At 36.9% G+C, this 13,518-nt stretch overlaps 1 protein-coding gene across 3 annotated transcripts in view; it reads left to right on the forward strand.

The window, feature by feature from the left end:
- Positions 1–13,440, forward strand: part of TMEM245 (transmembrane protein 245) — an 87,294-nt gene extending 73,854 nt beyond the window's left edge. For all 3 annotated transcript variants that reach the window (XM_030011085.2, XM_030011083.2, XM_030011084.2), the window contains 4 exons: positions 1,237–1,337; positions 2,751–2,925; positions 5,742–5,936; positions 6,954–13,440. In XM_030011085.2, the coding sequence (XP_029866945.1) occupies positions 1,237–1,337; positions 2,751–2,925; positions 5,742–5,936; positions 6,954–6,999 (517 nt within the window). In that variant the 3' untranslated portion in view covers positions 7,000–13,440. The remainder of the gene's footprint in view (positions 1–1,236; positions 1,338–2,750; positions 2,926–5,741; positions 5,937–6,953) is intronic.
- The last annotated feature ends 78 nt before the right edge of the window (positions 13,441–13,518 follow it).

The raw sequence follows: 13,518 nt of genomic DNA on the forward strand, positions 1-13,518 counted from the left end.
CAGAAAGGGCCGTTTTCTGCGCAGAACGTGTTCTTCTTCAAAGTGCAATGAAAACCTTTCCACTAAGCATCTGGCTCCATGATTTCTGTTGCATGTCTTCCTGTCCTCTCTGCCCTCCTGCCAGAGTTCCCAAAACTGCAAAGACACAAGCAGTGCAATTAAAAGCATGAAACGTAGAATGGGAAGTTAACATCAGCAAACTTCGCATTTATCTTTGCTAAGAGGGTGCGTGTGCCACCGCTTCTGCAGTGATGTGACTGTTAAGACTGTTCTGAGGAGGCGAACTCAGGGATAGTTTGGTTACCTAGATCCAAGCTAAAATAGCAGTTTCAGGAAACTTCATGCCTTTCTCAAATAAGGGTGAAAAACTGGCATAGTCAATAGTGAGACATACCAGTTATAGAGTATAATTTTTGTGACTGTAGTCCTAAGGCACAGGTTTTCAGTTCAGTTATAGGATATTCCACATGTCTAAGTGCACTAGTGCTGTAAAAATGATACAGCACTTAGCTGCCTGTTTACTGTCTCATGAAGCTGTGGTCATACTTAAGAGAGGAGAACTTTGTTTTGTGGCCACCATGTTGGATGTAGATTCAGCAGGAATTAATTAGATTACCAGACTTTCTATTTGATTTTTAGTAATGTAATCTAGTAAGCAACGTAAAAGCTAGGAATATAAAGGTATTGAGGCTAAAATCCAGTAGTGAATATGAGGTGGTCAGTTATTTTCATCTGGAAAGCCATGTAAGTATGTAGGAAAGTAAGAGTTTAAGCAGCCTATTTCACTTCACAGACCAGTGGTTTTAATCTGATGAGAATGAGCAGGTATAGAAATGTAAGCAGATAAATGAGCGAACAGGTAGAAGTGGAAAAGGGCAAAGAAAAAGTAGTTCGTATGTAGAATGGTACTGCTTCTCACAGATAAAAGGGTTTTTTTGATGGAGGATGTGGTCTGACACTTGAGCAGTTTCTTTCAAGGAGTTTGTCCCTGGAACCCATTGTACAGTAAAGAACAGTCGGGGGTTTTTGAGTCTAAATGCCTTAAATGACAGATGTGATGGATGCTTATTCTTTTCATAGGGAACAAATGCATAAAGGGTTTGGTGTTACGTTTTGAGTTATGTTATTTGTGGCACTAATGGCTTTGCAGTTTTTCAAAACAGCTTGTGTATATCTTTATAGTTCCCAGAATCCTATTGGCTACAAAATTTAACAGAATTTCTTTGATTGTTTTAGAGGTGTATTTGATGCTTCCCTCAAAATGGCTGGGTTCTATGGACTCTACACTTGGCTGACTCACACTATATTTGGGATTAACATAGTCTTCATACCATCTGGTAAGAATTTGAACAATTATAATCTATTTATAGATAATGTTACATAATTATCTATTGTACAAGATCAGTAGGATTAAATGTTGCTGATAAGATTAGTCTTGAAGTTATTTTTAGAGAATGGCCGTGGGTAGGGTGGAGTCCCTGATTGCTGCCTTACCTCTAAGCCTTCCCTTTTTCTGTTTTCACAACACATCCCCTGCCAGCTATTTTTACTTCTCCTGTCTTTTTCTTTTGCTGGATGTAATTCCTTCTTCCTTCTATTCAGTCCAAGTCTTTCCAGGTTTTAACTTCATTCTGCCTGCCATGGCTTTTGTTTCTTCCATAGTTGACAGATGCTGATTTTTTTCAAGATGCTTAAATGCAGGAGGATTTGGTATCATGAAAAGGCATGATAGAGGCATGCTTCTTATTCTCAGTACTGTTGCCTGACTGTATTACCAGCCTCTGGTTTTCTCTAATTCTTTAATCGTAGCTTTGGAAATGGCTGAACAGTTTTCACTGAAAAAATCTTCTCCCCTGTTCCTTTTTTGCCTCTCTTTCCCTAAAAATAATAACAACAGTAATTAAAAAAATGTTGTACATTCATGTATGAGGGAACAAAAGGGGAAGCTATAAAACAACAAACCCCAATATAATAGAAAATGGATAATAGAATAGATATAATAATATAATAGATATAATAGAATGTATTCTAAAGTACACCTGTCTTAAAGGAATTGGGAATCATTAGACCTACTTGGAAGGTAATCATTCTTTTTCTTTCAGCTACATGCAAAATCTTAAAAGTTTTTGCTTTCTAGTTAATGAGACCAAGAAAGAGAAAAAAACCTTAATTATTTTTTGTATTATGGTCATCCCTGTTGCATTAAAATGACAGCAGTACTGCATCACTTTAGATTACAGCAGGTATTTGTATAATCAGAAGGGTGTACACCTGTGTGTGCACATGTGCAGACAGAAATATGTAAGTCATGGATTTTGTATTCGCCTGGTTTCTCACAGTACTACTTACATTATTACGGTTGACTACAGGAGATCCAGTAAGTTACAATGAGACTTTTGCTGGTATACTTTCTTGCACACAGTGGCTAATTTGTAGTTATGTAAAAGTTTGAAATGAGCATGATCGGTATAACTTTGAATTTTTCTGAATTGGTCTCTTTTGGAAGTAACTCCTTATGACTGACAGTTGGTGAAGCTTTTCTGTATGGGGAATAGCGAATTTTCTTTTTTTCCTAAAGCAGAGCTATAAAACACCAAGACCCTTATGTGGCACTTCTTCAGTGTCTTATTTACAAGAGTTGATAGAAGTGGGACTACTGGTGTGGCAAAAGTGTCAGAATTTAACTGTAAATGTGTTTGTGAAATGTGTTTCTCTGGTCTTTTTCTCACCTCTGCTTTTGTGTGCTCTAGCATTAGCAGCAATCCTTGGAGCAGTGCCGTTTCTGGGGACATACTGGGCAGCCATCCCTGCAGTTCTAGATTTGTGGCTTGTGCAAGGACAAGGATGCAAAGCCATTTTGCTTTTGGTTTTTCACCTCTTGCCAACCTATTTTGTAGATACAGCAATTTATTCAGATATATCAGGGTAAGTACATTAAAGACTTTTTAAAGGTAGTATTGTAAAAATCCTTAATGATCATTGACGCCTTTAATTAAACTTACTTTTCGGAAGCATGCGGAACAGTATCTTCAAGCACAGGAACAGGTGTAGTGGTATCACCTCATAGTAAGAAGTCTTACTGGCCTAAGTGCCTTTACTTTCCCAGCCCTCTTTTCTGTGAACTTGGTCACTCCAGAGGTCTTGAACTCATTCTCAAAGTCAGCAAAATCAACTGTTTCAATTGGTAAAGTAATTCTAAGAGTACCTTTGTGATTTATCTAATCATTGACTAAAGATGTGTCGCATTTTCCTTTACATCACCTAATGCCAGATGATGCTGCAGAACAAACAAGAAATCCATGAGCTAGTTAGGGACCTGAAAAAAATAATTTTTCAGAATGGACTGTGAGAATTTGAGGATTTTTTTTGAAGCCAGCCTTTGTGTTGTGTCACCGTACCCCAGTGTAAAAACCTATTGATTATGGATTGATCTTTAAATATGTTGAGACAGATGAAACTGCAAAACTGGAGATAGGCTTCTACTGAGGCAGTAGCCAATGCTGTGTTGTGGGAGGCAGGCACAGATTTCTTGAAAAATCTTGCTAGGTGTTTGGCTGCCTCTCTTGACTTGAAATGTCTCCTGGTTTCAGCTTTGAGTTTGTACACAGAGAAACAAACTCAGACTATGAAGACAAAGTCAACGTTTGCAGTTGTAACCGAGTGCAACTGAAATGTCCACTGACATTTTCTGCTGCTGAAATATCTAGTGAATCCCTTTACGCAATTCAGACTAGAAGACAAAGCAGTGCTGTTTAACAGAGCTGGCAAAGACGTGAACTGTCAAGTTTCATATGCGCAAGACGTGCACAACCATGTACAATACAGATAAAAAGCTGCACTCTTCTAGTTACTGCTTCAGTCTTGATCATCAGAAACAATCCTAGTAAACTCTTTGAATTGAGGACTTCACGGTCCAGACTTAGTTACATGCTGGTACTAGTCCCTCATTTGTGCTGATGTTTATTATAGTAGAGTTAATGTAGAATAAGGACATTAAGTTTTCAGTTCTGTGTTAAGTTAGAAATTAATATTTTTGTTCACCAAATGTAATTACACTGAACAGAGAGAACCTGATGATAATACGCACAGTATTAATAATAATCTTCATGGACTGTGGCATTAATTATTTTGCATGAATTAAAGTTAACAGGTGAAGTATAATCAAATTACTTTTTTTTTTTTTTTTACAACAATAAATCATGGATAAATTCAAGGCTAGTAGCTATTTAACCAGCCAATAAGTCTTCTACTTATTAGAATACATTTTTTGACTGTAGGGGATGCAGGCTCTGTTTACCGTCCAGAAAATATATGTGGCAGGAATAGATTTTCTGACAGTGGAGCAAAATTGTATTCTTCCCATTAAATAGAACAGTAAGCATCATTCTGTCTTGCAGATTAGATTAATTCTATTTGAAATAGCTATAACTAGGTTATGCAGGGTTAGCCAAATGCATTAAATGCAGACTGTAGTCTTATTTCATCAGGTGATCTGTTGTTTAATTTAGCGAACTAGCCAGAAGAACGTTTAAACTGATGCAGATGCTGGAAAAAAACTATTTGAACTTTTTAGGGGTTTAGAAATGAATCGTGTCTACTGTTGGAGAAACATAAAACTTTAAGGTCAAATCTGTCCCCTCAGAAAAACAATCTGGCCCTACCAGTGGGTTAAGTGTGATCTAGGTAAGACATGACTGAGGTGTGTATGATGTAATAGGTCATGTTTCATGGTCTCATTCTGCACACAGTTGTGATGAAGGCAAAGACTGCCAATGTGGGAGTTGGGTGGAAGTCAGGACCATAGTAGAAACCTGGCAGAAGCTGCTGGAGCTCTAAACTGACTAGCTGGTATTTTTACTCCATTACACTCAGAATTTAGAGCAGCTTCCTCAAAATTGGGTGCTCAGTTTCAACTGTAGCTTTTCTTATATAATTCCATATTACCATCATTATTTTAGCTATAAAGATTAAGCAGGATGAGCAGGTTTTGTGTAAATGCTGTTGATAGGATTCATGTTGTGCACCTGAACTGAAACACGGAAAAGAAAAACGGCATGGCTTACTTGCTGCCATAATAGCTCTTATCAAAAGCTCCACTGGCCCCAACTTTGCAGAAATATTAATGTGTTCATAAAAAACTGGTTTTGTTTTTCATCTGAAAACATTAAAAGCTAATGATAACAAACACTCAGTCTGAGGGGTTGTTTTATAACAAAATGAGAAGACATGACTATTTATTCAAAGAATATATGCTAACTGTTCTCTGAAAGATGCAATGCAAGTTGCTATCATTGTGTAAATTAATGTCTTTGCTCAGGGGCACTCATAGTACATATTGCTGGTTGTCTTAAAATTTAACAATTCTTGACCGTAAAGCATGAACAGTCTTTGTAATCAATCATCTTTCCATTTTCAAAATGGAAATGTTTTTGCCATTAAGTCCTTCAGACATTCTTCAGCAGATGTCTAGAAAGTAGCTACTCCATTGTGGATATTACCAGCGTTATATGCTACAATACATTGTTTCATCTGTTGTGCAAGTACAGCGCAGAATACAGCTTGGAATATTTGTGCAGTCATTCAAACAGCAGTTTACAGTGTAAATATGGGTATTGATAGCTAGCTATGTCATTTTCTAAGCTTAATAAAACTTAATGATTAATAACTCACATTTTATAATCGATAGTATTGTTGTTTGTTGTTCTTAATTTTATTTTATTCTGCTTGTGCCATAATTCCAGAGGTGGTCATCCTTACCTGACAGGGCTTGCGGTAGCTGGTGGAGCATATTACCTGGGACTGGAAGGAGCCATCATAGGACCAATTCTACTTTGTATACTTGTGGTTGCTTCCAACATATATAGTGCCATGTTGGTGAGTCCAACAAATTCAGTGCCCACTCCATCGCAAGCAGCGTGGCCATTACAGATTTACCGGTAAGTTGTAAGTGTCTTATATGTATACATAATGTTTTTACATGGATAAGTGTATGTATGCATAGTTATAGAGAATGTATGAGGCTTATATATGAGTGTGCATACACACCTGCATGCGTATTGAACTTTTTGGAGAGGATTCAGCTATCCAGTATTCTAGAAATAAAAATTCTGGTAAAGTAAAATACTCACTGGAACTTGAAAACTTGAAATGTTTGTTTAATGTCTCTCAGCTTCTTACAGAAGGCTCTTTTAGAAAATTCACCGATAATACCTTTGTCTCCTATAATTTATATGTTGCCATTGTGCTCGGAGATGATTGAACATCCTTTTTGCTGGACTGTTATTCATGGATACCTAATAGTCAGTGTTCATTGTCCTTAATAAGAGGCCTGCCTGCAAATATTGCATTGTTGTGTGTTACTGTACAGTACTGCAAAATATAAACAAACATACTTGAATTTAAAAAATGAGGTAACATTATATGCCATTATTCCATTAAAAGTGTGATTTTGATTAATCTCTTTATTCAAGTTACTGAACGTGGAATATAGAAACGTATCTTTAAACTGTACGGTTAAGGAATGGGATGAATAAACTCCTAATTGAATACTTAATTAGAGTTGGAAATCACTGTGAAGTTATTAATGACAGTAGCCACTTTAATGTCTCTACTGTCTTGTTCAATTACATAGGTTAGCTCATCACACATATATCTTAAAGAGGATTCTGTGCTTGTCAGAAATAATCCTTTGCTTCATTCACATGAATAATGTTGTCATCCTTCATATGGGTAACTTAGGAGAAAAACCACTAATTGGACCTGTCTGTAGTCTCTGACTTGTAGATGTTATGTTCCAAAACTTTCTGTTTATGCTGTAGATAGAGCTTCCCACAGCACGCACAAAAACCTGCATGCGTGTTAGTTTCCTGTTTAATGTGTAGGAAACTAGATATTTGTAATCGCTCAACAGATTTGAGTCTTACTTTTTTTCTCTCCCCCCACCCCACCCCCAGGTCATCTAGAGAGAGTCCTGAGGAGGTGAAAATGGCTGCAGAGTGATGAAGGCACTGTGCCGCGCCTGTTCAACATGAGAGAATCTGTCTTCTGTCTTGAGTTCACAACAGCCATGGCCTTCTGTCCACTTCCAGCTGTGCCTAGGGGCAGCTCACAGGGAAGCATAGCTTAGGCTTTAGGAGAAACCACTTCTCGAACATCTGCTGGCCTTACATTATTGTGCACTTTGCCTCTTCAAGAGAGAATGTCTACTTCCCATGGCTTTGCATACTAACACACAGTTCAACTGCCTTGTTGAAGACCTTCTGTCTTCATAAAAAGAATAGTGAAGAGGACAGCTATATCCACTGGAGTCATTATCTTATCTGCTGAAATAACTAACTTGGCTTTTATTTATTGGGTTATTTGTGTTATTAAATTGTAGTAACTTTAAAGAAAGCTAATTCCAAAATATTTATTCTCAGTTAATCTGGTGGGAAAAAAGGTGTAAACCACTCATTGTTAAATGAAAGTAGAATATACTTATTTGCTGCTCCTCAGAGTATTTCTTTAGAGGCTTTGACCATCATCTGTAACTCATAAGAACACTTAAATATTACTGTCTTATATGCACTGAAATTTAATGTTGTTGGAGACTGGTATTTCTAGTATCTTCCTGAAATTAGTAAACATGCGACTTGTTAAATGTGGGTTTTCCTCCTATTGAAATAGGAGGACTTGTTTAAATCTTGCCCTCGTTTGCAGTGAAATGTGATAGTATTTTGCTGTTTACCCACCATCGCAGTGGAGTCATCTTGTCAACTAAATTTAATCAAAGGCCTTAAGCGTTTTCAGGCAGAGGTAATGTATGATTGTCATGTCTGCTTCCAGTAATAGGAAGAAGTTGAATGGGGGTTGTTCAGTGTTGGTTTTCAAATGCTGTGGCTGAGTTCAATTAACTTTTCAAACAAATTTAAGTTTATTTCCAAAGAGGAAGGGGAGAGAGCATGGAGTTTGGTTTGGTTTGGTTTAGTTTGGGTTTTTTTCCCCTGTAAGGCTCTGGCGAAATATCTTAATAAGTTATAAAATATATCTTATAAATTAAGATATATCTTAATAATAAACAGAGTTCTTAAATGCCTGAAATGGTGTGTTGCCTAGGTCACAGCATCAAACTCCTCTAGTGTTTTTCTTCCATATGTAATTTTGCTTAAATTGCAGGTTTGGTGACATTTAAGGCCTTTTGTATTGACTGTTGAAATATTTTGACACAATGGATCTTTATAAATGGATCCTTTTTATAAATAGGAAGCGGGATTTTTCGTAGAAATTTCATACTTGAACAGCTTTTCCACAAATACGGTGAGGCCCTGGGTACAAAGTAGCAGATGCATGTGCTTAACCAAAGAACCACCTTTCAGTTTCTAGTAACTTCTCTTGAATTTATTTCGGAGTTTGATAATGAGTTATACAAAATACAGGCATGCCTTGCATTTATTGTTGACGGTCATGCAACTGTTGCAACAAAAATCTCTTCTTATCTAGCGATAAGGATATCCAAGATTTGTGTACAAATAGCTCTCGCTAACATCGATGTTTGTTTTACTCAAGTTGCAGAAGTGCTGATAGATGTGGAAGGCTCTTATTTTCCCAATATTGCATGTATTTTTGTATTGTTTCTAAAAATACATTGCCATAGAAAGTGATTGGAAGGCACTCTGATACTAAGCAAAAAAGTCCTGCTATAGGTTTGCAATAAACAGGCTGCCTATTAAGACACAAATAGCCTACTCCTCAGATTCTCAAAATTAGCTGCTGCAACTTTACAGATGAAATTTTATGCTTAAATGAGGGGTTTCAAGGATGCTGGTTTTACACTTTCAAACTCGCAGGTAAGTGTTTGGAGGACAGACTCAGGCTTAATTTAGTGGTTTGACTCAAGTTCATTGAAATACAGAAACATCCCATTTAATATTTTAAATTCTGAAAGACTTACAGATCAATTCCAACTAACTGAATAAGAAGGATGTATTGCTTGAATTAACTGTCCTGTACTTTTATTTCCTTGGTTTTGTGGCTCACATCAAATCTTTAATGCAACACTTTTTTACAATTGTTGCTGGCTGGGGTGGAGGACAACAAAGAACCTGAGGCTGTCCCCAAGTACTCCTGCAACATTCTAACCAGCTTGAATGAGACCACCCTGATACTTGGGAAACTTCTTTATTATGTTACTTTTTTTAGTTCACAGTTTTGCACTGAAATGTTGTGTTCTTATTATAGCTTCTTGTAGAGAGCATTTGAAGAAGATTACTAGCAAGAAATACGCATCTTTAATGTATTTCCAGTTTTCCATTGCTCCTCTTTGCTCACTGGTCAAGGTGTTTCTGTTGACCACATTTGCTATCCCAGTTATTTCTGAGACAATCTTTCAGATTCCTATGGTACTCAACAAAGTCATTTTAAAGAGTCATTCTAAAGCATTCTTTTATTTGTTTTTAAGTTTTCCTCTTCTCCCTCTCCCTTTACCCAACCCCCTTAGACCTCTGCTGTGAAGATTAAAATGGTATTTCAGACACAGTTATCTTCAATAATGGCAAATCAGTCAAATCAGCTGAGAAGATCTGTTGCTATTTTGAAATGGTCCTTTCCCAACATGAAGAATTCATATCTGATGTAGTCTTCTTAGTTTGTCCTCCTTTGAAATGAGGCTTCATATTGATGCTTCCTGTTTCAAATTCAGCTAGGACTTGCTATGAAGAACCCTCCGTGGGGGAGTCTTTCTACCTACTGAGTCTTTCTCAGTAAATGTAGTTTAAGGAGCTCATGCTATGTGCCATGCCTGACTGAGGAACCAATTGTATGGTTCTGTGGTGGTACAGTAACAATATACTGACAAAAAGAAAAGAAGAAACAAAACCTCCAGTAATACCTTCTTAGAATATGAAATATTCACTGAATTTTGCCATGTTTAGAAAAACAAAACAAAACACCACATTATGAAAAAGCGTACCTTGATTATTTAGGGTTTATCTTTAGCGTCTGATTACCAGTAGAAATACAAGAACTTGTCCTTGCGTATTTAACAATCTATATTCTTTTCTGAAAAGAAACAGCCTCTTTAAGAACAGTTTAGTTTAGATCAGTCTCGCATTAATGTGAAAATAATCAAACTGGTCATTTTGACTTCTGGTCATTGTAATGTACCAGTTCCTGGTTACATTGCCTCATCTGCATAAGCAAGCAGCAGCTCTGTGGGATAAGTGGGCTAAGCTTTTAGATGGCTTGTGGGTTTCAAAAAAAAAAGGGGGGGGGGGGGGGAATTCCTCACACGCCTGTTTCTTTAGCGGCATTAAGTTTTCTTGGGAGAGACCATCTTTTTCATAATGCTTATATGCAAGAAGTTGATGGCCTTTAACTTTACTGTAAACAATCATTCCAGGAGCAGGTATTTACTTGTGTTTAGTACATTTAGTATTCAATTTGAGCAAAACCAATTTGGAATTCAGAAGGGAATGCTTGTAGTAAACCATAACAATATGGTCTCATGGTATTGTAAAATACAACTGCACTGGTTTTTATCATTCTCTTCTAGCAAATCAAGCTTGTTTTAAGTAAGTATAGTGCCAAAGGGCTAGTGGTAACTGTTTCTTGAACCAAGTTAGCCGTTCCTCCCCTTCCTGTACCTTAGCTGAGCATTACTGTGCTGTAGCAGAGCTAGCAGAAGTGAATGTGTGCTGGTTTACAGCCTAGTGTGTTAACTTCAGGTCACTGTAAATACTGCTTTAATTTAATACATGAAGCAACAAACTGCAATGGGCAAAAATCTGGCACACATTCATTTTGCCAGCCTTACTACAATATGGTGACTTTCAGCACACAGATGCTGTGACCAGTTGGGAGCAGTAATGACTTATTTTGAAAGATTGCTTTTTTTTTTTTTTAAAGTTTAACATTGTAGTCATACATATGATATACATTTTTCAGAAATTAAGTTGATACCCACGTATCTAATAATAGAGACAGCGGTCAGATATTTCCATGCGCAACGGTATGTATTCGCAGCTCATCTAGGGTACATTTAGGCTTGTCTGATTTCAAGGACTATGTGGCTTCTCTTCAAGACTTTGGGGAGAAAGATATACTTATGTGTATTTTGTCAGTGATTATTGGATTAGGAAACCCATAATCTCTTTAATTAAACAAAAGAAGAAAAAAAGCATTGTGTAAGGAAGATTGGATGCTGTCTCCAGTATTACACATTGTGGGTATTGGTGTAACTTCTGAAATAGGTATACGGGTGCAATGTTAAACATTGTTTTCCAGAAAGCCTGGAAGTAGAAAACTGGATAAAATTGTTCCCCAGCAAAAGCAGCAGCAGAATTGCTATGCTGCTAATCCCTAGTACTGGTGACAGAATACTGCAGAGTGCTGCCTTTCCTACGGACCTGATAAACTAAGGATGGGAAAATACCATTGCTCTACTGAGACTCTGTAGCTTTGCATCAGTGGTAGAAGATGCTCCTACATTGCCTTTATTCAAACATTGTGTTTATATTGTATTGGCTTAAGCTTGTCACTGCAGATAGTGCCAACTTTATGGATACTACCTCTGGAAACAGCTACAACTTCCTTCAGAAGGTGCTGAAAGCTGTTGGGATTGGAGTTAGTATTCATTATGTTTCACAATGGAGGTAGCATTCTTCTTCTAGGGATGCAGTTGTTTGCCTTGAAATTTGCAATTTTACAAGAGAAAATTGATTTCCCAATTAAGTAATCTTTATTGAGTGACAGCTGGCATCTCTTAAATCCATGGATGCATCATCTTTATAAACTCTATCTCAGCTTGTATTTCAAAGGGTTTCTTATTATTTCTTATGCTTTGTGGTGAAGCATACTTTGGGAATTCCTTTCTTACTTCTACAAAACTAGAATTACCTAAAACTCTTAACAAACGTTAGGGAGGCTTGACCTTTAACCTGATACTGTTTATCTGTCACTTTTAGTAAAATACCTTAATGCTTTATGGTAAAATTCTCCAAAATTGCTTTTAAGTGATAAAATTGGAAATTAAAAGAAAAAAAATTGCAATGTAGAAAATGAACTTGGTATTTTGAAACCAGAAACAATGCCGGAATTGATGAGCATATTCAGGGATTCTACACTGGGTTTGTAAATGTATATATATCGATATGCAGCGTTATATAAATACGAGCAGTGTCTGTCCTATTCAGACTTTTACTGACATTTTGTCCTATCTTTTTTTTTAAGATACCTAAGAACAAAATAGTGCCTGTATATAGTGAAAACAAGCAACATTTTCTAGAATTAATGTTTACTTGATAAAGGTTGGGGAGGAGCCGAGCAAATACTGGTAGGATGGCTAGAACTGTTTTGTTGTAATACAAAGTTGGGAAAAGCTGTTCTTCCATCTAGTAATACATTGCTAAGAGATTACTGTTCCTGGAAGTATTTGCATACATCTACTAAAGAGCTGCCAAAATTAATAGGTCATGAAATACGTCTTCAGTTCCCTAGTCTCTTAAGCTCTTCCACGCTTCGTCTGGTATCTTGTTTTGAATCTGGTTTAGTACATGAGAGTATTGCTTCATCCTCTTTTTGGGATCGATTCCAGGACCTGAAGGGCATGCTTTGAATGTCCATACTGAAATAGTATGTCCAATTCAGGAAGGAATTGCTAATTGGCGAGTAAATGCATCCTTGATGTGCTCTGCACATGGATGGACTTGGACAAACATAATTCATGTTGCACTGAATTAGAGATTATTCTTTGAATATAGCACTATGTGGCGATACCAAAGCTAGGTTTGAGTTAGAACCAGGGTGTATTTGCTTGCAGCAGGATGCATTTGCAAGGTAATGGAGGCAGAGTGAGTGCTCTAGCATCCATGTATATATCTGAAGAGTTTTCAGCATGACGGTTTTAAAGCTTTTCCCTTTGGTAAATTTCACCAAACCAAATCCAAAGAAAGTTTTGACATCAGGTCCTAAGACTGGCTAGATGCTACTCAAACCTTACAGCAGATCTTTTGCATTACAGAGCGCGGGTTGTTCTAAAGCGTGCATTCCTACCCAGAAGCTGTGGGGATTTGGAGCAATAACTTCTGTTGTCTGTTGATGCAAGTGTTGTCTGTAAATGTACACATGATACATCTTCAGAAAGGAACTATGTTCTAAACTAATGTTGCCATAGTTGGTTTTGGTACAGTACCTGGTTTTGCATGTATAATATTGAAAATATAACCCCTGTGTCCATCTGTGGCAGAACAAAATGTGTGAGTTAAGATTGAGAAGTACTCATGTAGACTGCAGAGGTATTTGAACTAAATAATTTTGATTGTATGCACCAGTCCTCTTCCTAATAAAAAAGTTTTTTGTAGCAGGATTAAGAAGCTTTTAACTTAATATTGTATTCACACTGCAGTCCTTTGTAAGCACAGAATGGTTAATATATTTTGAAATAAAATGCTGTTAATGTAAAGAAAACTGAGTTTGATTTGGATGATGGAATCTTTGGAATGAGCCACTAAGGTGGCAGTTAATCTGATGAAATAACAGGTTTGC

Source organism: Aquila chrysaetos, chromosome 4 (assembly GCF_900496995.4).
Source record: "Aquila chrysaetos chrysaetos chromosome 4, bAquChr1.4, whole genome shotgun sequence".
NCBI lineage: Eukaryota > Metazoa > Chordata > Aves > Accipitriformes > Accipitridae > Aquila > Aquila chrysaetos.